The sequence below is a fragment of the Zeus faber genome (assembly GCF_960531495.2).
Source record: "Zeus faber genome assembly, chromosome: 20".
Classification (NCBI taxonomy): Eukaryota; Metazoa; Chordata; class Actinopteri; order Zeiformes; family Zeidae; genus Zeus; species Zeus faber.
The window spans coordinates 9211360-9234405 of NC_137207.1; the positions used below are offsets into that span (position 1 = coordinate 9211360).

General features: G+C 46.4%; 3 protein-coding genes and 1 pseudogene across 4 annotated transcripts; 1 reads left to right on the forward strand and 3 right to left on the reverse strand.

Moving 5' to 3' along the window:
• Positions 1 to 731: 731 nt before the first annotated feature.
• On the forward strand, positions 732 to 5741 carry LOC307245555 (leucine zipper putative tumor suppressor 2 homolog; the record flags this gene model as incomplete). The annotated part of the gene is made up of 5 exons (XM_080021199.1): positions 732 to 1232; positions 1393 to 1986; positions 2261 to 2383; positions 2571 to 2717; positions 3407 to 5741. 5 exons carry the CDS (start codon positions 732 to 734, stop codon positions 4112 to 4114), a joined length of 2073 nt encoding a protein of 690 aa, XP_079877325.1. The 3' UTR covers positions 4115 to 5741.
• Positions 5742 to 6725: 984 nt separating this feature from the next.
• Positions 6726 to 14608, reverse strand: LOC307245335 (PDZ domain-containing protein 7-like; the record flags this gene model as incomplete). Its single annotated transcript, XM_080020865.1, has 16 exons — positions 6726 to 6881; positions 7044 to 7144; positions 7346 to 7972; positions 8308 to 8379; positions 8692 to 8783; positions 9219 to 9310; positions 9619 to 9746; positions 9916 to 10092; positions 10373 to 10599; positions 10954 to 11131; positions 11394 to 11454; positions 12573 to 12720; positions 13218 to 13394; positions 13512 to 13686; positions 13996 to 14133; positions 14446 to 14608. The coding sequence occupies 16 exons, from the start codon at positions 14606 to 14608 to the stop codon at positions 6726 to 6728; spliced, it is 2712 nt and encodes a 903-aa protein (XP_079876991.1).
• Positions 14609 to 16548: 1940 nt separating this feature from the next.
• LOC307245966 (peroxiredoxin-like 2A) lies at positions 16549 to 18498 on the reverse strand (annotated as a pseudogene). Its single transcript, XR_013844777.1, has 5 exons — positions 18092 to 18498; positions 17825 to 17916; positions 17555 to 17695; positions 17148 to 17312; positions 16549 to 16994 (listed from the first exon to the last, which is right to left on the reverse strand). The product of XR_013844777.1 is annotated as a peroxiredoxin-like 2A (transcript).
• A 1160-nt stretch (positions 18499 to 19658) lies between these two features.
• dydc2 (DPY30 domain containing 2) lies at positions 19659 to 22741 on the reverse strand (the record flags this gene model as incomplete). Its single annotated transcript, XM_080020866.1, has 5 exons — positions 22425 to 22741; positions 22198 to 22302; positions 20769 to 20960; positions 20379 to 20525; positions 19659 to 19820 (listed from the first exon to the last, which is right to left on the reverse strand). The coding sequence occupies exons 1-5, from the start codon at positions 22569 to 22571 to the stop codon at positions 19659 to 19661; spliced, it is 753 nt and encodes a 250-aa protein (XP_079876992.1). The 5' UTR covers positions 22572 to 22741.
• Between the last annotated feature and the right edge of the window lie 305 nt (positions 22742 to 23046).

Sequence of the window (23046 nt, forward strand, 5' to 3'; positions counted from 1 at the left end):
TATTACAGACTGTCTGTGGCTCATGCAGGATATCACAGTCCTTCTCTGGATATCAGTAGCAGTGTAAGGTCAATTATTTCCACAAGTTTCGTGGGTATGTCTGCGCTTGCACAAGACTGTGTGCAAATGTGTCAGTGACTGCCTTGTGACAGCTTTATTATATACGGTAGATCAACATGTTTGAGATTGTTGTGACTTGGTTCGTAACTAATGAGGCTGATGAGATGTGTGGCGACAGCAGACTTCAGTCGAAATACCCCGCTTGTCAGGAGCCATTTTGCATCTCACAGATGAAAAGAGACCTTTTGCCTCATGCATCGCAGGCTAGAGGCCTCGAGCCCACTTTGTGCTGCTTGAATGCGCTCAATGAATAGGCCCTTCCTGGCTCTCTGTGTGTGTGGTCTGCAGGGTCCCACAGGGTATTTGTATCCCTCTGTCTTCATCATTTCTGGTTTGCCTCCATTGTATTATCTCTATTTGGGTCTTCCAGTACAATAGTCTTAGAAAGCACCCTGAGGCGAAGATTATAATTTTTTTGAATTTGTTAACATAACAGTAGCTGTATTGTCAAGATTTGGAGGCAAAATATGTTGCCAGCAATATCATTGAAGGAGAAAAAAATGTCAGAAAGACAAGCTGGTTTTTTTTTTTAATATGGCAAGCATCCACATAACTCCCCCATTGTTTTACCCCATCGTTTTCAGAGCAAGTCGTTCCAAGGAGCAGCAGCCATGGCCTTGGTCCAGGCACTGCCTGTCTCCGCTGAGCACCACCCTCCAAGCCTCAGCGGAGGATCCCGCGGGCGGCGCCTCTCCGGCCCCCGCTCCCCACCAGCGACCGCGCTGACCTCCTCCTCTTTAGAAAACATGGGCTCTGTCAGCAGCCTGATCGCCACCCGTCCTGGTACTTACCATGACCGTCAATGCCGTGCCGGTGTGGACCTGGGAGCGCAGACAGGCCCCTGTTTTGGCGCCGAGCCACCCCAGGACTCCCTACTGCGCCGCTCCCCACCACCAATCACGAGGCAGAGCTCAGCTCCCTCTAACAGGGGCACAGGGGTGAATGAAACCAAGACCTATCTGAACGAGGACTTTGGGGACTGGAATGACAACCATTTAATGCCCATCTACCCTGGCAGCGATGCAGATGATGCCAAAGAGCGACTGGGAGTGAATGTAAACGTGGGAGGACCTCCTCCAAAACTGGTCCCTGTGTCTGGAATACTGGAGAAGGTGAGTCTTTACTTAACTCTAATTACAAGTGATTTAGTAAATCAAGCATTTTTAATCCACATCAGCTCTCTATTGCATTAATACATAAAGCGAACATGTCTTCTGTCTTCAGAGATATTCATCATGTTCATATTCATTTTCATCTCATATTCCGCTCCAGAACATGGAGAAAACAGTGCTACGGCCTACTGCCTTCAAACCTGTGGTTCCCAAGAGTCGTAACTCCATGCAGTACCTGTCCCCTCGCCACATGGCCAGCCTGTCGGGAAGCCAGAACAACCTGAACCTGCTCAGTCCAGCCCACAGGGAGGTGTCACCCTCCTGCTCTGACAAACGCAGCTCCTACGGAGGGGGGCGAGCCGCCGGAGGCAGCAACCAATCCGGCTCCATGTCTGACTCCGGACGCAACTCTTTGGCCAGCCTGCCGCCCTACAGTGGCACGGGCTATAACCTGACGTCCGTAGAGCCCCCCGGAGGCCACCTGGAGCCCATGAAGGGCGGCGCCACAGTGAACGGGCACGGCCATTCCAACTCAGACAGTGGGCGCTCGTCCTCTAGCAAGAGCACGGGCTCAGGGTCCCTGGGAGGGCGGGGCCAGCCTCTGTCTGACAGCGGGTCAAGCGGGCGTTCCCCCGGCCCCGTGGAGGGCTACGAGGGTGTCGTGCGGGACCTGGAGGACAAGCTGAGGGAGAGAGAGCTGGAGCTGCAGCAGCTCAAGGAAAACCTGGACGAGAACGAGGTGGCGATCTGCCAGGTTAGTCTTCCCCTCATCCTTTAAACACATGAGCTGAGATTGTAGTTTTCAGTATTGTCTTTGTCCTCACATGGTTTATGTAGTATTTCTGATTCTGATGGATCGATTAAGGTGGGTCCGAAAAACATGAATGATAATCTGCAAAACATGAATGATAATATGATAATATCATTGCATATAATTGTTACAGATATAACTCCAGTAAGAAGCTTCAGTGGTGACTTTTCCTGAACTGCAGCTTGGACCTCTTTGATGCATCTCCCCTCGGCTGCAGGTTTATGAAGAGAAGCAGAAGCGCTGCGAGCTGGAGCTGGAGGAGCTGAGGCAGAGCTGCGCCACCCGGATGCAGGTGGCGTCCCAGAAGGCCAAGCGCGCTCAGCAGGTGCTCCAACTGCAGGTCAGATCCTGTGTTTGTGGTCCTATCGTATCATACCGCGTTTCCGTGACTCGTGGTTCCCATCAGTAGCCACGTTCTTTGATGCGTCGAAGCCACCAATCAGATGGACAAAAGCTGAATTCTGGGAAACTGCACGAGTTTCTTGTTCAAAAAAATAAACTCAACATTGCCTGTGTCTGGGCTCCAGGTCTATCAGCTCCAGCAGGAGAAGAAGAAGCTGCAGGAAGACTTTTCTCAGCTGCTGCAGGAGCGGGAGCAGCTGGAGGAGCGCTGCACCTCCTACGAGCACGAGAAGATCCAGCTCGGCCCGCGGCTGGAGGAGACTAAGTGGGAGGTGAGCGCCAGATCCACGCAGGACTCAGTCAAAGGCCTATTACTTCATAAATTACTGTTAACTTGCCTTTTACGTATATTTTTGAGCAGCAGTAAACTGTAGTATAATTTATTTTCCCCCAGATTAAAGCTCAGTCTTGGCTCGTACAGTAGCTCCATTGAAATAAAGAGCCATTCCGTGGGTTTGAATAGTCTGGCAATTTAAGTGGAGGCTTGTTTTTCTGTTTTGCACCTGTCTCTCTGTCTTTCTACCCTATAGAGATAAATATAAAAAATGGATCTCCTCCACTCTGCTGAACAATGTTTAATGGGGCTCCCTCATAGAAATCAGTTCAAGATATTGCACACAAGTCAGAAAGTTCTGATCCCACAAAGTATAGTGCAGCGCAATCAATCATTTTGCTTCGCAGCCGCTCTGGTCATAAATCTCTTGTTATATCGTTCCACTGACAAGGAAAATGCCACAACAAACCCGACACAATAACATACATCCCCAAGTTGTAACCCCAACACTGAATTTAACTCAAACTAGATACTGTTTCATTGCAGTGACGTTTAGACTTTCAGTCCGAATTTCAGTTTATCGCTTCAGTTTATAGGTACTTTGATGTGTTTTGTGTTTTTGAGCCTGTATGTGTCTACCAGTTTCTTCCTGATTGCTCAATAAGTGGCTACCTCCCCTTCACCCAGGTGTGCCAGAAGTCGGGGGAAATCTCACTGCTGAAGCAGCAGCTAAAGGAGTTGCAGGGGGAGCTGTCGCAGCGTGTGGGAGAGATTGTCTCGCTGCGGGGCCAGCTCCGGGAGACGCGCGGCGAGCTGACCAACACCCAGGCGCTGCAGCAGGAGGCCCACTCCACGAGCCGCACGCGCACCCTGGAGCTGGAGGTGTGCGAGAACGAGCTCCAGCGTCGAAAGAGCGAGGCAGAGCTGCTCCGGGAGAAGGTGGGGCGCCTGGAGGAGGAGCTGGCCCGCCTGAGGGACGCCCTCCCCGGCCAGGGCCTGGGGATCCGCCAGTGTCAGGTGTTCCAAGGGGCGGAGGACCACCTGCTGGCCTACGAGAGCGACGAGGCCAAGGCCCAGCGGCAGAGCGGCAGCGAGGCCGCACAGAACATGAGACTGCAGATGGACAGGATGCGGGCGGAGCTGGCCTTCGAGCGGCAGCGCGCGGAGGAGCAGGCAGGCGGCTTTGAGGAGGACCGGCGGGTGTGGCAGGAGGAGAAGGACAAGGTGATCCACTACCAGAAGCAGCTGCAGCAGAACTATGTGCAGATGTACCGCAGGAACCGAGAGCTGGAGCAGAACCTGCGGGAGCTCAGCCAGGAGCTTGAGAGCAGGGAGGAGGACGAGGGCAGCGGCAACGAGATCAACTTTGACGAGATCGCCGCCACTGAGATCTGACCCCAAAACGTCTCAAGCTCTGGGTTTGCACTACTGTCAGTGAACATTAGATATGTAAATATATAGATATGTCCATATAGAATATGGATCCAGTCTCCAAACTACTGTATACATGGAATGCTATCATAAATGTAGAGCAAAATGAGCAGAACTGCATTGTAAATTCAGCAATGCTTCCAATCGGGCCTCATCGGTCGATTCCCCAGGAGCCACCGATCACCTCCAATAGGCCTTATAAGGTCATGTATGCTTTACACACTTCCGACAATGTTTCTTTAAATCATGCCCCCCCCCACGTTTTCCAAATTTCGCTAATAACAGCAAAGTAACAAAAAGACGCTAATGATGGGCAACATCCAGTTCTTAAATTCTCGATTAATCTCCAAGCACCCCCACCCCCCCCGCTGCTGAGTTTGGTAAGTTCTCCCACTCAGTACTCAACTGACTAATGCGGACCAACCTACATTGTGACAATTGAAAGTTATTTTTGCAGTGATAAAACTAACTGAATTCGCTCAAAGTGGCACTGAGGGGTGTTGGCGTCGCGCTACTGCATAGGTGTTAAGCAGGAGCAAGAATATTATGTTTTTCTCTGAAGTTCTCAAAAGTTTGTCTCAATGGTCTAATCGTGTACAAAATGTGGGGCCTTGTCATTTCCCCCGTGGCTGGTCCTGTAGACACCAACCAATGAATTGTGTATTTTCGCGATCAAACGCCAATCTGAATCAAATCCCAATTATAACACAGCTCACACTCCGCCATGTGAGGGGTATCCGGACAGACAAACACCCTCCACTTTATTTCCCTTTCCAAGCAACACGATTCTTTTTTTTTTAAAGAGAAATCCAGTCGCTGGAATCCATCATTTGCAATACGAAACCAAAAACTTTTTTCACACCTTAGTTCTGAATACTTGCATTTCATATTTTTCTGTTGCCAGCCTCACATTAATTGTACATAGAATAGGAAATGTCAGAACACTAAAGTACGCCCTCTACTGGCCAGAAAGGCCAACTCTGTCAAGCAAACCTTTCTGTTCTTTTTTTTTTTTCAGTATCATTCAGCAGTGGTGCAACTTGGATGGCTTTGTTTCGGTTTTGTTGCCCAGTTTTGTATTCACTATGAATTGGTTTTCAAAATGCTTCTTTGTACAGCTGTGCTGAGCGAGGGAAGGGTTACAGTGCACTGAATGATGTTCAGCTCAGACAGTTTGACCTCCTCAAACTGCTGTCCCTGAATGTTAGTTTGACCATGAGATGACTGTTATGCTTCCATCAACACTTGAGAGTTTTGGATCTGTTGTGTGTATGAACTGTAAGGCGATTATACACCGTTATATTCCTCCATTGTTGGTGATTGGATAACGTTCATAGATCATTGTGGATATCTATTATTGAAAAGTCATATATGGTGTGAATTCGAACAGTTTTCTTTATAGAGATGTTATAAATCTCAACACATAGCCACTGTGAATTGACCAAAGCTATGTCCCATAATACTGTTCTGCTCTCCCAGTAAGTACCATGTGTTTGTGCTGGTTCCTACAGTCAGTGTATTATAATTTTATAATCCACAGTATTTGTATGAAGACATTAAATGTATATTTTCATGCTGTACATTTCTTGAAACAAACTTACTATGTTTTTAATAAAACGTTTTAACAAAATGGATAGTAGAACACTCCCCCTTAATCTTATCATCGCTCGAGGTCATTCGGTACCGTTTGGGGAAAAATTGAAATACTAACAGGATTGAGAATTATTTGCACTTTATGAATTTCAGATAAGCATTGTTTCAACGAGAATAACTGAAACCACCTTCCAGCCAATCCGTATCAAACCTTCCTCGAGACCATGCAAACAATTTGATCTGCGCTGGCTGGTCATCCTCTCCCGTGGGAGCTCGGGTGCATTTTCTACAGTTCTAAAACACTCACCACGGCGTGATTTCAGTTCCGTGGTCAACATTAGAACATACAAGGCAATTTTGTCTTATCGATGTAGTCATATCGAGAAGACTCCTTCAGATTCTTGCCTCCACGCAAGTGTGTCGCATTTGTGTATAGAGTCTGCAGCACAAAATGAATCCTCCATATTTTTAGGCCACTTATGTGCACCCTCTCAAACTGTACACAGGGTGTTGTGTTGTAAAGGCACTGACATTGTAGGTGATGAGTCTGCAAATTGAAATAAACAGCGGGATGTACCGTTATTCCACGAAGCGCTTACATCATTTGTTATTTTAGAATATTCTAACTCTCCGGTGAAAGTCCAGTCCATCGGCTCCAAGCGTCACGTTGTAGCTCGGGTCTCTAGGGGAATAAACTGCCTCAGACAGGGAAGAGACTTTCCCACAGAGAGGCTTGCACCTTGGCCTGCCGCCGTTTGGGTTTTAGGTCAGTAGCTTCCTGGCAGGATGCGTTGCTCGTCCCCACCTCGTTCACTTCGTCAAGCTGTTCCTGAGCGCAGAGAGGAGACTACTGTCTTTGTCTTCGTTCCGAGCTTCAAACGCAATGAATCTGGACCCAGTGACGGCTGCCTCTCTGATAATCCCTGCATCTCCCAGGCAGCGGGGAAGCTTGGTTTCCATTAAAAAGGGCTGCGAGGTGGAGTCATTCTCCATCCAAGGGTTTTTTGGGGACTTTCACTATGAACACCATGGGGTCTTTGGCCTTATTGCTGAAGGCTTTTCGGATGATGTCAACAGCGTGCTGGTGGGTAACTCCATGCAGGGAGACTCCATCCACTGACAACAACTCAAATCCGGCCTAATATGTGTTCGGGGGGGGAAAGGGAATGAAAAATATCACCAGGCCAGCAAGTGCAAACACATAAATCAACATAAGCAATTGCAAGCCCACACAAGCATAGGCAAATAAGACCCAGGGGCCATTTTTTGTGCCTCTGTGTTTGTAAATGTGTGCTTGTACCTTAAGGACTTCGCAGGCGGAGGCGGCTCCTCCGGGGAATATCTTCTCTATCTTCACCACCGGCTGAATCTTGGACTCCATCCCACCAGATATACTGATGCCTGCAGTGTTAAAAACAAGCTCGGTTTTTCTGTGGGAAGGCCTTTGTGAATAGCAAATATATCAGGGATGAAACATTTTCTTGCCAACCCTTCATACCAAATGTATGAAGACATGAGTGACAATGACGCTCATCTACAAAACTCACAAGCAAAAAAACAATAAGAGTACAACTTTTCTCTGAAGTGCTGGAGCCCATTTACCCAGTGACTGCTTGGTCTTAGAGATGCTGACGGTTTGGAGCTCGTACTGCTGCTCGCGGGCCTTGCTACTGAGTCCATTCTGAAACGCTTCCTCGTGGCGTTTAGTCTGTCCCCCGCTGCTGTGTTTTTCCGGCCCGACACCTGAAGAAAACACCTGCGAGAGTAAGGGTTGGCCCCTACGAGGGCCACTCGGCAGCGTAAACACGCCCTCTCCACCCCTCTCCCCACTTCTATCCTTCTTCCCCTTGGAGTGTCCGTTTTTCAGCGGGGACCTCCCCCTCTCCGAGGCGGCCTCCCCTTTGTCCAAAACGGAGTGCAGTGCCACCTCGTCAAAGTGGACCGAGCGGATGGTGCCGATGTCTGATCTGAGAGGGGGGCGTGCGTCTGTATTGTGGGCCAACAGCCAGTTGGGAGGCAGGGGGCTGGCGGCGCTGGGTCTGGGCTCTCTGGAGTCGGCGCCGTATCCGTCCACCGGGATGTCCAGCAGGGGTGTGAAGGCTTTCAAAGGCTGGGGCTTGTCCCTGCCCTGCCCCGGTCCGGAGACACGGAGCTTCTCCAGCTCCTCCAGCAGGTGGCTCTCCCTCTCCACCTCCACAGCGCTGTGGAGCGCAAAGCCGCCCCTGTAGTCTAAAGAGGACAAACTGATCAGATTCATTCTTTGACTGATACACTTAATAGAAACCTGGACATAGGAGGTGGCTTGACTAGAGCATTAAAGGCAACAAAAAAATGTCCATTGTGTCACCTTCGTTATTCAAAAGATGATTAACATATTGACCCTAGGAAGTATATTAGGAAGTATAATCCATTCAGAATCCATTAAATAGTTTTGTTATTTTTCCAGGTGGTCAAATCTGCATATATATATATATATATATATATATATAACAGCAAGTTTCAAAAGCTTCAACTGCAGCATTGTTAAGTAATGTTTTAAGGGAGATGGACGCCATGGAGCTCACCAGGGATGGGAGTGATGAGATGTCGTTTCGGAGCTCGTCCAGACGTAGGGGAGCGCAGAGGAGGAGTTCGAACTATAAACCAGACAAGAGAAGAATGTTTAAGAAAGTCTAAACAGAAGTTAGAAAACCTTATGCCTTTTCTCCACATATTATATGCCGCATATTTTTTCTGTCTTTTTTTATTTATAGGTTTTCAAGTTTATACTGGAAAATACAGTATGGTGATATGTTGAGCACATACTTTTAAGAATAATTTAAATACAGTAGTGTGAAACAATTCCAACACAAACAGAAAAACGGCGGCAGAGGTGAGTTGGACCAGTGGTGTTGCATAAAATGGCACGGAGTCGTTCAGACAATTAATGCGGCATTGGGCATACATACTTGATCGATACTTGAGAATATCATAAGCCTCCACTTCGAAAGGGGTCACCAAGTTGTTAAATTCCCCAAGATCGACCGGAGCCAACAGCATTCTGAGGAATAAGATGACAGGATTTTTTTTATATATATATATATATATATATATATATATATATATTATATGTATTAATTTAGCAATTTAACCCGTATAAGGCTACAGTGCTTAATATCCAGAAACCATAATCTCAGACTCTCCTTCATTTCTCAGACTCTCCACAGTCCTCCTATAGTTACAACTGCCGCAGTACCCCAAACAACCTTTTTTCGCCTGTAGCCCTGATCCCTCCCCTCATGACAAAAATAAGTGATTTATTGTTTCATTGCTCTGCAAACACTCTGAATTAATTATTAAGAGAGAAATGTAAAATTGTGTATTTGAGGTTCAAACCATTTGCTCCCAACTGAACGTTTCATCGAGTCATGTCTCTAAAGCATTTGAAAAACATTTGGATGAAATGTTATATAAACTGCAACTTCTCTGTCCTTACCTGACCTCTCTGAGTAAAAGCAGCTTCTCCGGCCGGTCCAGCACCGCCAGCAGGTGGAGAACAAAGTTCTCCACTGAATGCTCTGTTATGTACTGCAGGTGGAAAGACAATGTAATATAGAATAAAGCCATATTTGGCCTTTCGAGGGATTTAAAAATAAGTAGAAAAGTACAAAAACAAATAGTCCTTTATGGGAGCGGCTGACGCCATTCATCACACACAGCTTCCATTATGCTTAACAGGACTATGACAGAGCTGCCTCTTGTGTAAATCCTGTTGACTTTAATAACACAGAAGCTACAGTTATCAAGCAGAAACCGTAAAGCTGTCAGCAGAATTGCAAGCGGAAACTCCATCGAAGCTCTACGTGTCCGTCCAGCGCTGGGCTGAAGCCGCTCACCCTTCGGCAAGTCTTCATCACAGACACCACCTCGTCGTCCGTCAGTAGTCTGCGGGCCATGTCCTCCACCACGCTGAGCATCTCTGGGTCTGGCATCAGACTGGGGCGCCGTCCGCCATGATCCCCCTCTGGAGGAAAAAGAAAAGACCTCTAGCCCCGCGCTCACACACGCTAAGAAGAACTTAAAAAGTCAACAAGGACTTTATTTACAGTTTAAGGTCAACTATCGTTTGAGTTCAGGTATTGAGGTACATTCAGGTATTTTTTTGTTGACCGAAGGGAGTCTCCTTGCAATACCTCTGCCCAGCTCCAATTTGGAAGGGGATTTGGAAGGGGATTTGGAGCGCCCCCTGGAGGCGTCCCTTTTGCGTCCTCTGAAGAGCAGGTTGACGAAGGTCTTGGAGCGTTGCAGGGTGCTCTTCTCTTCGGGATCCTTCCCTTTCTGCTTCTTCTTCTCCTTCTTCTGCTTGACCTCTGTGGTTGACGTGCAAGACAATCTGTATTTATCGCCTGAACAATTTCTCTACTCCTTGTGAACAGTGCTCAAATCCTTCAGTACTAGACAATGACAAATACATTTCAATCACATGAAACCATTTCAGAGATCCCAGAGATGAATCTTCTCCCTCTGTGGCCTGGGTTTGCACCGCTTGAAAGATAGGATGACAGGCTTATCTCATCTGCTGTGGCATGCTTTGTAAGTCAATGCCAGGGCCAGACTGCATTTGTATTTTTCCTGTATGCCCCGCCTCACCTGCCACCGTGACTTGGCTCTGTGACCTGCTGATGGGCCGGCTGGGTCGGCTGAGGGCCAGGAGCACGGCTGTTTTTGGGGACTCTCCCCCGCCCCGGCCCTCCTCCCCGCGAATCACACTGTCCCTGAGAAAGGTGGTGGGTCCCAGGCTGCGACTGGTGTCTGCGCCCATCCTCTGAGAGGGGAGGTCGGTCTGGATGGCGGTCTCAATACGGTCACACTCAAACCTGCAAGAAGACAAACAAATACATACAATAAATATTTGACATATTGCAGCAGTTTCAGCAGTTCTCAGATTATTTTTTAAACATGCTTAAAAACCCCAAGTGACAGACATGAGATGTGTTTTGGCGGAAGGATACATAAATAACCCATAAACATTTGAAAAGAACAACACAGATACAGCGGTGTTCTTTATATTGGTGCAAAAATATATGACAATGATAAGGTCTGTATGTCTGACTGTCAATATGAAGCCAAAGAACTTCTGAGAGAGAGACAGAGATTGTGTTCGAGATCTACGTTGTTTGTGGTGCCGTAGGATAATTATTCTTTCTACAGAAAGACGAGATGTGCCTGACCTCTGGTCCTCCGTGGAGATACAGACATCCACCATGTCTGAGCCAAAGGGAAGGCAAGGAGGGAACATAACCTGGGACAGACCACTCAGAGAGCTGACCGGAGTCCCAGAGGACAGCGAGGAGGCTGAGGAGTTGGACTCCGAGCCCAGAGAAGAGGATTGCTGAGTACCGTTGGCCACTGGGAAGCAGGAAGGAATCAACAGGACATGAACGTCTGTGCATATCGGTGATGACCGTGTAGTATGTTGAAATGACACTTTAAAGAGGCTTGGGCGGAAAACTTTATGAATCAAATTCAAATATACCTAATTTTAATCATAACATGGAGACTCCAACAAGCTCATGCTCACTGCGTGTGTTATAGGAGTGAGAGTCTGTTTGCAGCTTTCTAGTAAATGAGACAATGTTATTGAAAGCTGAGACAAAGGGCAGATACATACACTTATTGAGCCACCTGTATTCTGCCACCATCTCCTTATAGGCAGGGTATCGTCCCGCTTCCTGGAGAGAAAGATATGACCAGAGATATGCAAATGGATACAGCAGAAGAGACCTTTAAACTTTCATGGGATCGCTATATTTGATAAAGCGTAACCCTAGAGCTTCAATGGGAACCAAAACCATGCAGTTCTGTCCTCTCTACCCTCAGTGACAAAAAAAAAAACCACTCTTTGTCAAACTGGGCTTTTTTCACGGTTTGACAATAGGTAGGACGACAATGGCACTGGGCCACTAGCACAAGCTTGTTAACCAGCGCCGGGTTGGGGGAGGACAGGGAGGAAAAGAGGGGGATGGAAGAACAAAACTGGCAAAAAAAAACAAAAACACGGCCCAATGCTTCGATCACCACCCGATCCTGACTGCCTGGTGAATAATGCACAGGGCTCTGGCCATTTTTCACAGAGCGAAACCCGAAGCTCCGACAAGTAAAGTGAGCGAGGAATATTACGACTGCGTGCCAGCTGTCTGCCCTGCCACATGACCGCGGGGAGCGACCGCAACGCAGGCGTGTGTGTATGTGTACTTAGCGATGTGTGAATGAGTGTGTGTGTGTGTGTGTGTGTGTGTGTGTGTGTGTGTGTGTGTGTGTGTGTGTGTGTGTGTGTGTGTGTGTGTGTTTGGGGGAGGAGGGGGGGGGGGGTAAAGAGTAAATGAATGGATGTAAGATCACTTAACTGAAACCTGTAATAAAAGCATAAAGCTTAATTTCTCATAACCGAACGTAGCAAATACATACTAATGGAATGTGATACACTCTCTAGTCTGTCATTAACACAGAATCCAACACCGGGCAGCCACACAGTGAACTCAAACTAAGATATGGAGGAAAGCTTGAATGTTAGCCTTTAGAGCCTGGTCGTCAAATATTGATCTGCATAACAGTTTGATGTCACATTGCTTAATGTCACACAGAAAACAATGTGTCCCGGCCCACAAGAACTCACATTTCAGTACAGAAGTGGATTTTTTTAGGTCACGGTTTCAGTACGTTTTTGGTATGACAAAAAGTTTGTTTTGGAGACAGAAACCACTTCTTTACTACAGTCACCAAAACTTAAAAAAACGTGTGTCTTATCCAATGTATGTGGTCATAAAGGACAAAACCAGGTTTCCCTCACCTTGATGGTCAGCATGACGTGTGTGTGGCTCTTCAGCACTTCCACGGCGCTGCTGTGGCTGATGTCCTCGAAGCTCACCCCATTGGCCGCCAGGATCTGGTACCCCATCTTAATCCCATTCAGCTCAGCCAGACCGCCGGGGTCCAGTCTGACACGACGGAAAAGCAGAGCCAGCAGGGAGTTGAGACACATCATTGAGCAAGCAGAAGGAAAAAAAAGAGTCGACTTCCAGAGAAAAACAGTGAAGGGTGGGAGTTTAGAAAAGGGCAGAACATACTAGGGCTGGGCAATACTAGTGACAAAGTCAAATATCACAACATTTCCTTGGTGTATTTTGGGGATGACTCTTGGTGCGTTCATAAGATATTTACACACATGGAATATTTGAAAACCTATAGAAACAATCATTAGGATATTCTAACCAAACAGTTAGAGGCATTAATTAGAACAGGTAGAACAGTCTAGGAAGCTCAGAAAACTGCATTATTTTACTCTGATGCAGCTTTAAAGACGACATTGAACTATATTGCTGTAATACGATACCCATAATACCAGACGATATTTAGTCTCATATCATATATATCATACACATATTCACTCTTTACTGAAGTCTACATCTTACTCCCAAGGGTGAAAGATACCCACTTAGATACGTAGATACCCAAGCCAAACTCCTTGCCCCCGCGGATGTTGAAGCCCAGGCAGTAGTCGTCGGAGGTGGTGTAGAGGTGGACGATCCTTTGGAGGGCGCTGCTCGAGCTGACCTCCGACGGCGTCCGCCCACTTTCCTCCACCACCATCCTTCTGTGGATCAAATCCACCCTGGAAATTGGACAGTGAAGTTCAATTGTAGTAGACTCCACGGCAGATTTTTACCACCACTCTAACCATTGTTCATTCACGTTTACCACAAGGTCACCGAGGTGGGGCCCCTCTCACCAGGTGGTCTTCTCCTTGGAGTAGCGTATGCCGGGCACCTTGCCCACCCGCCGCACCACCATCCTCAGCCTGTTGTTGCCCGTCAGCACCTTCACTGCGCTGCTCATGGTGATGCTCTCCAGGCTAACGCCATTCACTTCCACCAGCTTGTCACCCACACGTAGGCCTGCCTGCTCTGTGGGCCGGCACGCACACACATGAACATACAAATACACATGATTACATATGAGGAGACCGATATAGAAGAGATTCAGCCATCTCATTGGTTATGAGAAGTCACTTTGACACAGTTGTATATCAGGAGCACTTGAAACAAACACAAGATTACAGGCATCTTTGTTGAAAGCGGAAGAACAGTTTATTTGTAGAAAACCAATGCGTTTCGGCACATGATGACCCTGACAAAGGCCAAGACTCTTCTGGAGTCTTCCCATAATTAAGTTACTGTATATTGCAATAACGCCTCCAATAAAAATGACCTTACCTGCAGTGCTGTTGTCCTCCACCTTACTGACGAAGATGCTGAGGCCGTGCTCCGAGCCTCCACGAACACTGAAGCCCAGCCTTCCATCCACACTTTTATCCACTGTGATCGTATGGATGTCCTCGCAGTCATCTCCCCCTGAGGACGCAAGGTGGGAGCATGGTGCCTTTAGTTTGAGCTCATCTTATGTGGCTACGTAACATTTTCGTCAGACAGGGGTCTCTTAAATAGTGCAAGGAGAAGAATTATTTTAATGGTCGCAGCTTCTAATCAATTAACTTATTTATTCTATCTATCTGTTGTTGGTGACAAATGGTCAACATTTGGCACTTAAGAGACATCCAAGACTTGGTCTCAGCTTAGCTACAGAGTAGTTTCAATAACAAAAACAACAGCCCAGGGGTAGCATATAACGTGGTATACGAGGCAGGCCGTCCAGCTGCTTCTTACCATCCACGGGTGAGTTGATGAGGATGACCCGGCCCATGGGTGAGGAGGATCGGATTCCACGCCGCCGCTGCTCCCTCTTCCGTAAGAGGTGGCGTGTAGCCGTGTGTGACCCCTGTGTGCCAGGGGTCGTCTCCTTGCGGGACCGGTCTGACGAGTGAGCCATGGCTGCTGGCAGAGTCTCCTTTCACTCAGACTCCACCCGGGACTCAGCTCTGGATGAAGGAGCCTGCACGGAGAGGAGGCGGGACCAGGGTCTTAGGGCTGGTGTCCCTCAACATTGGAAATAATTTACTGTTTGCTCACATTTGGATGAGTGGACGGCGCGGCGGTTTAATATTATGCACCTTGAAATTATGGAATTATGGAAGCACCGATGTTCTCGGTTTTCCTGCCGTTTCCTTTTTTTGAGGAAAATGGCCTAACTCACCACAGAAGGCAGCTTTGTGGCATGATGGATGACTCTCTGTCTCCTTGGCATCACATTTTGCTCCATTCCTGTCCATGGTGCATCTCAGTCACCTGTATAGTGTAATTCTCTTTTTGTCATGGTTGGCAAATGCAAATCAATTAAAGTGACTGGAGAGTGCTTTAACTGGTAAAACCCTGTGCAACAAGCAGCAAGCTGATCTGCCATTGTAAACACTTGGTACAGTAATCCTCCATCAAAGACATGGGTAGGACAAGACATGGGACGTCTCGGCCAGACTTGGCTTAGAAATTGGATTTAATGGGTTTTTCTTAGCACAGTCTTTCCAGTGCTTGACCCACTTAGTCAGGATGTCACGTGACCCCCCCCCCACACACACACACACACATCCACAGACACACACACACAGACACACACACACACACAGACACAGACACACAGACACGCCCGTCAGCACCTCGGACAGCGCCACTGAGAACTTGCCAAAACAACGTGACAATACCAATAACAACAATTACTGCAAGTATAACACAGTAGGAAAGTAACGCTACGCAAATACCAGTGGCTTTCGTTGAAAACCTCTCATTCCACGAAGACAACGTAGTGTTGGGTCGCAAGAGAGGAGCTAGAAAGCCGTGAAAGTCCTACCTGTCTCCATGTTGAGCAGAATGAGCGCGGTTACCTGGGACTCTGCAGGCACAGCCGAAGACCCGCCCCCCCCCGGCCACTGTGATTGGATAGGTAGCTGTCAATCAAGGCAGGTTTTAACTTCAATTACGTAACTTCTTTATATATATATATATATATTAAAAATGTTTTAACTTTCATTTCAATTGTAATAATACGACTGCTTTTGAACGATGGGAAAAAAATGTTTTTACTTTATTTTTTATTAAAGTAAAAATATTTGGTAGAGCTTTAGCCTGCCCACGATGTATGGTGGTTGTGATACCATTTGGTGTCGACTGTTAACACTGTCTTATATATTGCACACAAAAATACAAATGGAAACAACATATCACAATCAACAAACTACGCAAAATTAAAGTGGTTCCAACAACAGATTAAGGACTACACACAGTGATAAGGGGGTTTATCAGTCAGCTATCCTTCACTTCCACAAAACGAGGATCGCCGGTGTTTTTGTCCATTGAAGCAAGAGCAGAAACATAAATATGTTGTTAATAGATGATTAAGCTTAGAATGGATGTATTGTCACAGGTCTTTGTGATAATCTGGGTTTCTGCATTGATTTTCATTTATTATTTTTAAGTGTAAATATTTAGGTTCCCCTATTTCTGGACATTTTAAAAGCAGCAAAAGCATATTTGTTTAGATTTATATTAATACCTGATACACATGCAGATATAAAAATAAAAAAAAAGATCCATTCGTTCCACAGACACTGCAGTCCAAGCCATTTCACCCAGAAGTTTTAGAGTCAGTGTCTGACCAAGTGTTCCTATACGCTACACTGTTCTGATAGATGACTACACTGGTATTTGAAGTGGAAGGGCACACAATCGATTTTGAGTTTAATTGAAGAGGTTTGACCAATGAAGCATCAGAATGTGCGACATGGAACATTTTTCAATCCGGAAAACAGGGCTTGCCCGATAAATTCTTATTTCAATGTCATGTTCGGAAACAACACACAAGATCCAAATGTACATCATACCACTTTATTATTCAAAGACCACCAGCTTTAAGCTTCTGAGAGAACATGTGCAAGAGATGATTAGTAATAAAGTTAACCAAAAGTGTTATACATCAGGCCTAATTCCTCTATCGAGTTTAGAATCAGACCATCATTAACACACCTAGAACCCCTTAAAACAAACACACACACACACACACACGTCCAAAGAGCAGAGGCCCTCAGGAATAGTCACCCCAAAAACAAGCAAGTTTATTTTTTTTACAGATTTTAAATGTGCAAGATTTCAGGTCTTCACTTACAATTTGTAGGAAATAACATTTATCAATGGAAGCAGAAATATTTAGAGTATTATCTATTCTCAAAAGACACAAGCTCCTGTGGTATGTGCCTTGCAGCTCTGAGGACATCCAGAATATTGACCTTATCTCCAAACTCGATCTCTCGATGCTCAAGCAATATTCCCTAAAAGAAACGAAAATGGGACACAACGAGAAAGTTACACAACATGTCCAGATACGGTAAGAAAACAAAAAGAGAAAGCCGGTAAATGCGTAACTTGAGCTCAGCGCAACATTGAAAAACAGTCAGCCGGGGATGAGACTGGAGGGGATTTACCTGCTGTCCTGGTCCAAGAACAAACACCCCTCCCAGAACTAAGCCTTCCCCGAAAACATTTCCCACAAAGCCGTTCCTGAAGGCTCTCAGGCCGTTCATCCACACGCCCACGCGGAGGAACGCGAGCAGACCCATCTTCCGCTCCTGGGGTCCATAGAAATGTCGCTGAAAGAACACAAAGAGTTTCACTTCTCTTCCGCGCACCCTTAAAAAATAAATAAATAAAAATAAAATCTATCCTAACAGCCGAATGACCGGCAACTTTCAGAAGAATAAAAGCCGCCTCTGTCTCACTTGAAGGGCTACGTTCCACTCTAACAGGGGAAGCAGGCCAAACCATAAAACCGCCACCCCCCCCCAGCCCCATGGGAATCAAGCACACGGGACACGCACGACAGGGCCGCCACCTTTTCATCCAAGAAGATCTCCCCGCTGAAGTAGGGTCTGAAGCTCTGGACCTCTGTGCCCACGTCCTCCTTCACCACGGCGAAGAGGGCCACCCCCAGCTGGTCCAGCTGGGGCTTCAGAGAGGACAGCTCTGCGGCCTCCTGGCGGGGTCGGGGTGGGTGAAGAGCGACCACAAATGAACGTCAGATGCCGGGCCGCAATTCCGATTCTCGACGGGTCAAATGGGATTGGACATCCGCAAAAAAAACTAACAAAAAAAAAAACCTTACCTCCCTGCACAGAAATCACCCGGGCCGGCGGACAGCCAGGATAACGGCACCGGAGTCACTCCACAAGGACTTTGCTTTGAAAGTCCTCGTTACTAGGGGAAGAGACACGACATCAGGCATTTTAATACATTTTGTGGGGTTTCGGTAATTATCGGATTCTCTTAAAACACAATAGAAGGCTATAACACACAGTTAAATGCAAGTATAACTGTACACAATACAACTAAAAAATAAAATAAAATAAAACAGGAGGCTTGAAGAACTTACCTCCTTTCAAAGTCTTCAGCTCCGTCTCCTCCAGATGTCTGAGAGTGGCCCTCGGCGGTGGAACGAGAAACAGGTCGGTGAAATAGTTGAAAATACGAGTTATTAGGGCGACAGCTGCGCCCACCGCGCGGGCTATAACCGCCATGGTCAGGTGAGCGTCCAGACGACGACAACAACAACAACAACAACAACAACAACAACAACAACAAACAGCGGCGGGCGGGGGGTGGGTCGGCTGCGGAAATCCCCTCCAAAAAAAAAACCAAAACCCCTTCCTCCGAGCTCAATCCTTGCTTCCTGTTGGAGCTCGAATGAAATGTTTGCGGGCTGAATGCATATTTAAAGCCTCGGTCTTTCCACGGGTCGGACCCATTCGAGTCGTCACCGAGGAGCGCTGCCTCCCGGGGCCGCCTTTCAATCAGGCGCAGCTGCGCGGGAGGCGGCCAAGCCAGTCAGAGTCACATGACGTGACCTTTGAACCGCGTGACCTTAGCCCTGATTTTACTTCCCGATCCCACTTTTCACCGTCAGAGTGTGAAACATTTCGAAGAATGACATCACCACCGGGACGGTAAACGGTCAAATCTACTCAATAAGTATCGTTTATAAAATAATTATAATAGTAATCATGTTTTTTTTCGTTTGATTTTCTTTTTCAAGGGGGACATGGTCAAGAAGGCAGTTGCGGTTATTTAAAAATAAAACCCCACACCCACACACACACACACACACACACACACAAAATACAAAAATACAAAACGCACAACTAATAAAACAAATGTGATACTATAAATGACAGATTCAACACTTTTTTGTTTTTGTAATTAGTTTCAAACCAATGCGTTCCAAAACTTTATTGAGAATGTAAAGTGGACTGCTTCACAAAAAAAAATAATAATAATAAAAATCCACTGGGAGAGTCTAGTCGTTTTTTTCTTCCTAGAAAAGCAAAAAAAGACAGAAATAAGCCTCATTAATAACTTGGCAAATATTAATCAGGGATATATTGTTAACGTATGTGTAAAAAGATTTTGGGCTGGCATTTTCAGGCATTATAGGCAATTTCAAGAATTCTTGTATAACTATTTAATTTTTCTATTTTTCCATGTAGAGATGATAAGACTTATGACACAATAAAATTCATTTTTGAGAAGCATTATCTTCTATCTCCTCTGGGGGCTTCCTTGCTGGAAGGAGAGCGTTCAGGCTCCCCCCCCCCGGTGACGCCGTTAGCCCCTCGTACTCTGTACCGTCCATCAGTACATCACACTCAGTTGGGGCCGTATTATCAGCGGCCCCGCCTGTCTGGGGCCTTGTTTGCCTCTTGAGACAAGACTGTCAAAGCAATACCGGTTAAATATTTAATCAGGGCCTGCTCCCGCATTTCTGTCTCTTGACGTCCTTCCTTTAAGAAGCACTGTTCTTCTCACGGCCCGGACAGGCTGCCTCTAAATCTCCAAGTCTCAAACTGCTGCCTCTCGGCTGGGCTTCTTTTTTTTTTTTTTTTTGTCTCGAAAATGTCAGCCAATCGGTAATTAAATGGATGTATGAATGCATAATGAAGGAATTATATCAGAGCAACCACCTTATCCTGGTCCTGATCATCCGGGGGGACATTTGTTTCTCGTGTTTCCTGTTCCCCTTCCTCCAGACCTTCTTTCACTGGGCCAGGCACTGGCCCCGTCTGGACAGAATCAGCAGCTTCACCGGTTTGAGGTTCATCCGTCGCCTGGTAAAATTGTGCCATGAGAGCAAAAGTAGTAAATTAGACTGTGGTAAAAATGACTCCCAATTCAACTCTACTTTTCTCCTCCCTAAGTCATCCTGATCAATGATGTGGTTTTTTTTCATGAATATCTCAGACCTCTTGGTGGTAAAAGTAAATATTTTTGTCGACAGTACATTCCAAATGCTCCTTTGTGCTTTACCAGAGGTGTTCTCTTACTCCACTGGGTGTTCTTTCCCTCATGCAGCTAGTTGTAGAGGGTCTGTCCTACAGTGTCAACGGTTTGCTCCGAGCAACATGTCTTCCCTGTCGTAGTGTCCTTGAGCAACCAACGCTGGACTCCTATTCTCTTACTTGTGGAAACAGTCGCATCTTAATGGCTAAAAATCCAAATCTGACCTTTTGCATGTCCCCAGTTAGCACTTTTGATTCTTCTACCAACTCGGTCAGCTTGCTTTCCTTCCTGTTGTTTTCTTTTTTTGATGCATAACACAAAATCCTCAAGCTGTGTTAAAATTAAGAAAATGGCATTGGTTGACAACGTCTACATTTCATCAGCACCTCCTTCTCTTCATCCCCAGGACCAAGGGGAGAGGGGCTTTGTTTCTCTCGCTGTTCTTCTATTTGATCATATTTCTGATCATCGGTTTCTTGGCTTGAAGCTTGTTGTCGTCCGTCATCGGGCTCAGGTTCGAGTCCATCGGCCACCTGCTGAGGAGTGCGCAAAACCCACCAATTGTAAGATGTCAAATCCCAGCCGCTTAACTTCTGAACGCTTAACAGCTGAAGATACCTCACCCTGTGCTCTTGAATATCTGCCTTCCACAATTCTGGATACTGCTCATTTATATGGTATTTCATATGAGTGAGACACCATTTGTGTAGTCGGTTAAGCTACAAGGACTTCAAATACAACTTAATGCCCTTTGGTCACTAAAAATGACACATCACCTCATCCTCATCTCGGCCAACCGTGGCATCTTTGTCCTCCAATGGATCACCACTTGGTTCCGCCTCAGTTGCGCCATCAGGCATTTCCATGGACGCCTGTTTGACTTGAGACCCGAGGACCTCAGGAGGGGAAGAGTCCTCTGAGTCCTCCAACAAGGACGCTGGAACGGTTGCGTTATCTCTAACCTCCATCTAGTAGACACACCGCAGCCTCAGTCACTTTCCCACGCCACGCAAACCAAGCGACGAGCCGAGTAATGGAGAAATCATCAAAGCAGGAGGCCCAAACCTACACCCACTCCAACACTACAAGCATCATGCATAAGAACCATCATGCACATCATGCACAAGAACCGAAGGGGCTGCAAAGGGCAGGAAAGAGGTTATCCCAGAAAAGACACCAGAGATAAAGCAGGGATGCTACCACCGAAATCACCAAGATCACACAGGTGACGATCATCATATCTTTCACCTCCTGTTTAACATTCTCTTCGTCAACTTTACTGAGGTCGTCCGTGCTGTGCTGGTTCTCCGAATCAGAGGGAAATGTCTCCTTTGACCTCAGATGACTGTTCCCTTCAGCATCGGCTGTTGTGGCCACTTCTGTCGAATCCGATGCTGAATACTTGCTCTGCGAGATCTGATAATACGTTGATCACATAGTTTATATCTTTTGCCCAAACGGCCTCATTAGATGGAAATCAACTGGCTCCATGAGAGCAGAGGTGTGCAAACATTCATGAGATTATGTTTATTTTTTATCAACCGCCTTTTCTCTCATTTGCACAGAGCTGCCATCATGTATGATTCTTAATAAAGGAATTATATTGGAAAAACCACCGTATCCTGGTCCTGATCATTCGGGGAAACATTTGGTTCTTGTGTTTCCTGTGCCCCCTCCTCCAGACCTTCTTTTACTGGGTCAGACACCGTCTGGACAGAATCAGCGGCTTCACCGATTACAGGTTGATCCGTCGTCTGGTAAAATTGTGGCATGTGAGCAAAAGTTGTAAATTAGACTGTGGTAAAAATGACTTCTAATTCAATTCTACTTTTCCTCCACAACTCAGCCTGGTTAGGTTCTTCAGAGTCAGTTCCTGCTTTATTTCACTTTGCAGTACTTTTAGCACAATGGGTTAAAAAAACCCAACTCATTTTCAAGTGTTGCACTGGAGGGTAACAATGGAAGATAGTAGAAAATGGCCAAACGTTTTAGTCCAGCCCCAAAACCATCCAATGCAATGAAAAACAGATCTTACAACATCTCCCCCCAACACCGGCTCAAGCTTCGTCTGGCCAGCACTTTGCGGTCTCTCACATGCTGGAGCTGGTGGAGGACTTGACGCCTTCAAATTACACACATACTATTAGGTGTGCGGGTCACATGCAAGAAATAATTCAATATCAGTCATAAGATAAGTGCCCATACTTTGTTTGAGTCGGGAGCTTCTTGAATCTCCGTCTCGTTCAGCTTTTTCTGCTCCTCTCTGGCTTCACCCCTTTCCTTCTCTAGTGATGCCAGGTTGCTCTTTTTCTGGAATGAAAAGACGATTTCATGAAACGCGACGGGTCACAATGTCAGGTGATAATGCTGCTTGGTCACACGCCTTGTGCGATTCCGCCACTCGCTGGCAGGAACAAGACACGGCAGTTTACCGTGGCCTCGTATTTCTTTTTAGTGTTGTATCCGTAAATCCAGTGAGCAAGATAATCGATAGGATCCGCAGGTCGTCGTTCGGCCACTTCGGAAAGTGCTTCAGCGAGACATTTACCCAGATGCGTTTTGATGTATTCAGAATCCATTGTTGTTTGAGATTTATATATTTAAAAAAAAGTTAAAAAAAAAACTTTTTTGAAAAAAGTTATACATATATAAAATAATTACATATGTATTAAATCAACTGACTTTATGGATTAAGAAGACTGCAGTCTAATTTAACGTGATATCTGCAGTGTTGCGTTCGTGGTCTGGCGTCCGTATGTCCCTGGCGTTTCCATAGCGACGCTGGTACCGCGTAACCCGCCCTTGCGCTGCTTCCGTTTTACCACAAAAGACAAACGTTGTCGTTGTTTATGTCACGTTTGTACAGCACTTAAAAGCCACGCGTGCTTGCTAATTCTGGTACGGAAACCTGGCAAAGTAGTCGAGCTCACAGGCTCACGCGAGGCGCGTCGCATCTCGCTTTTTGACATCTTTACCGAGCTAGTTATTCAAACGCACACTGTCTCGTCTCCGCCGCTAGGGGTCTCTCAATCAAAACAAGAACAAAAGACGGCG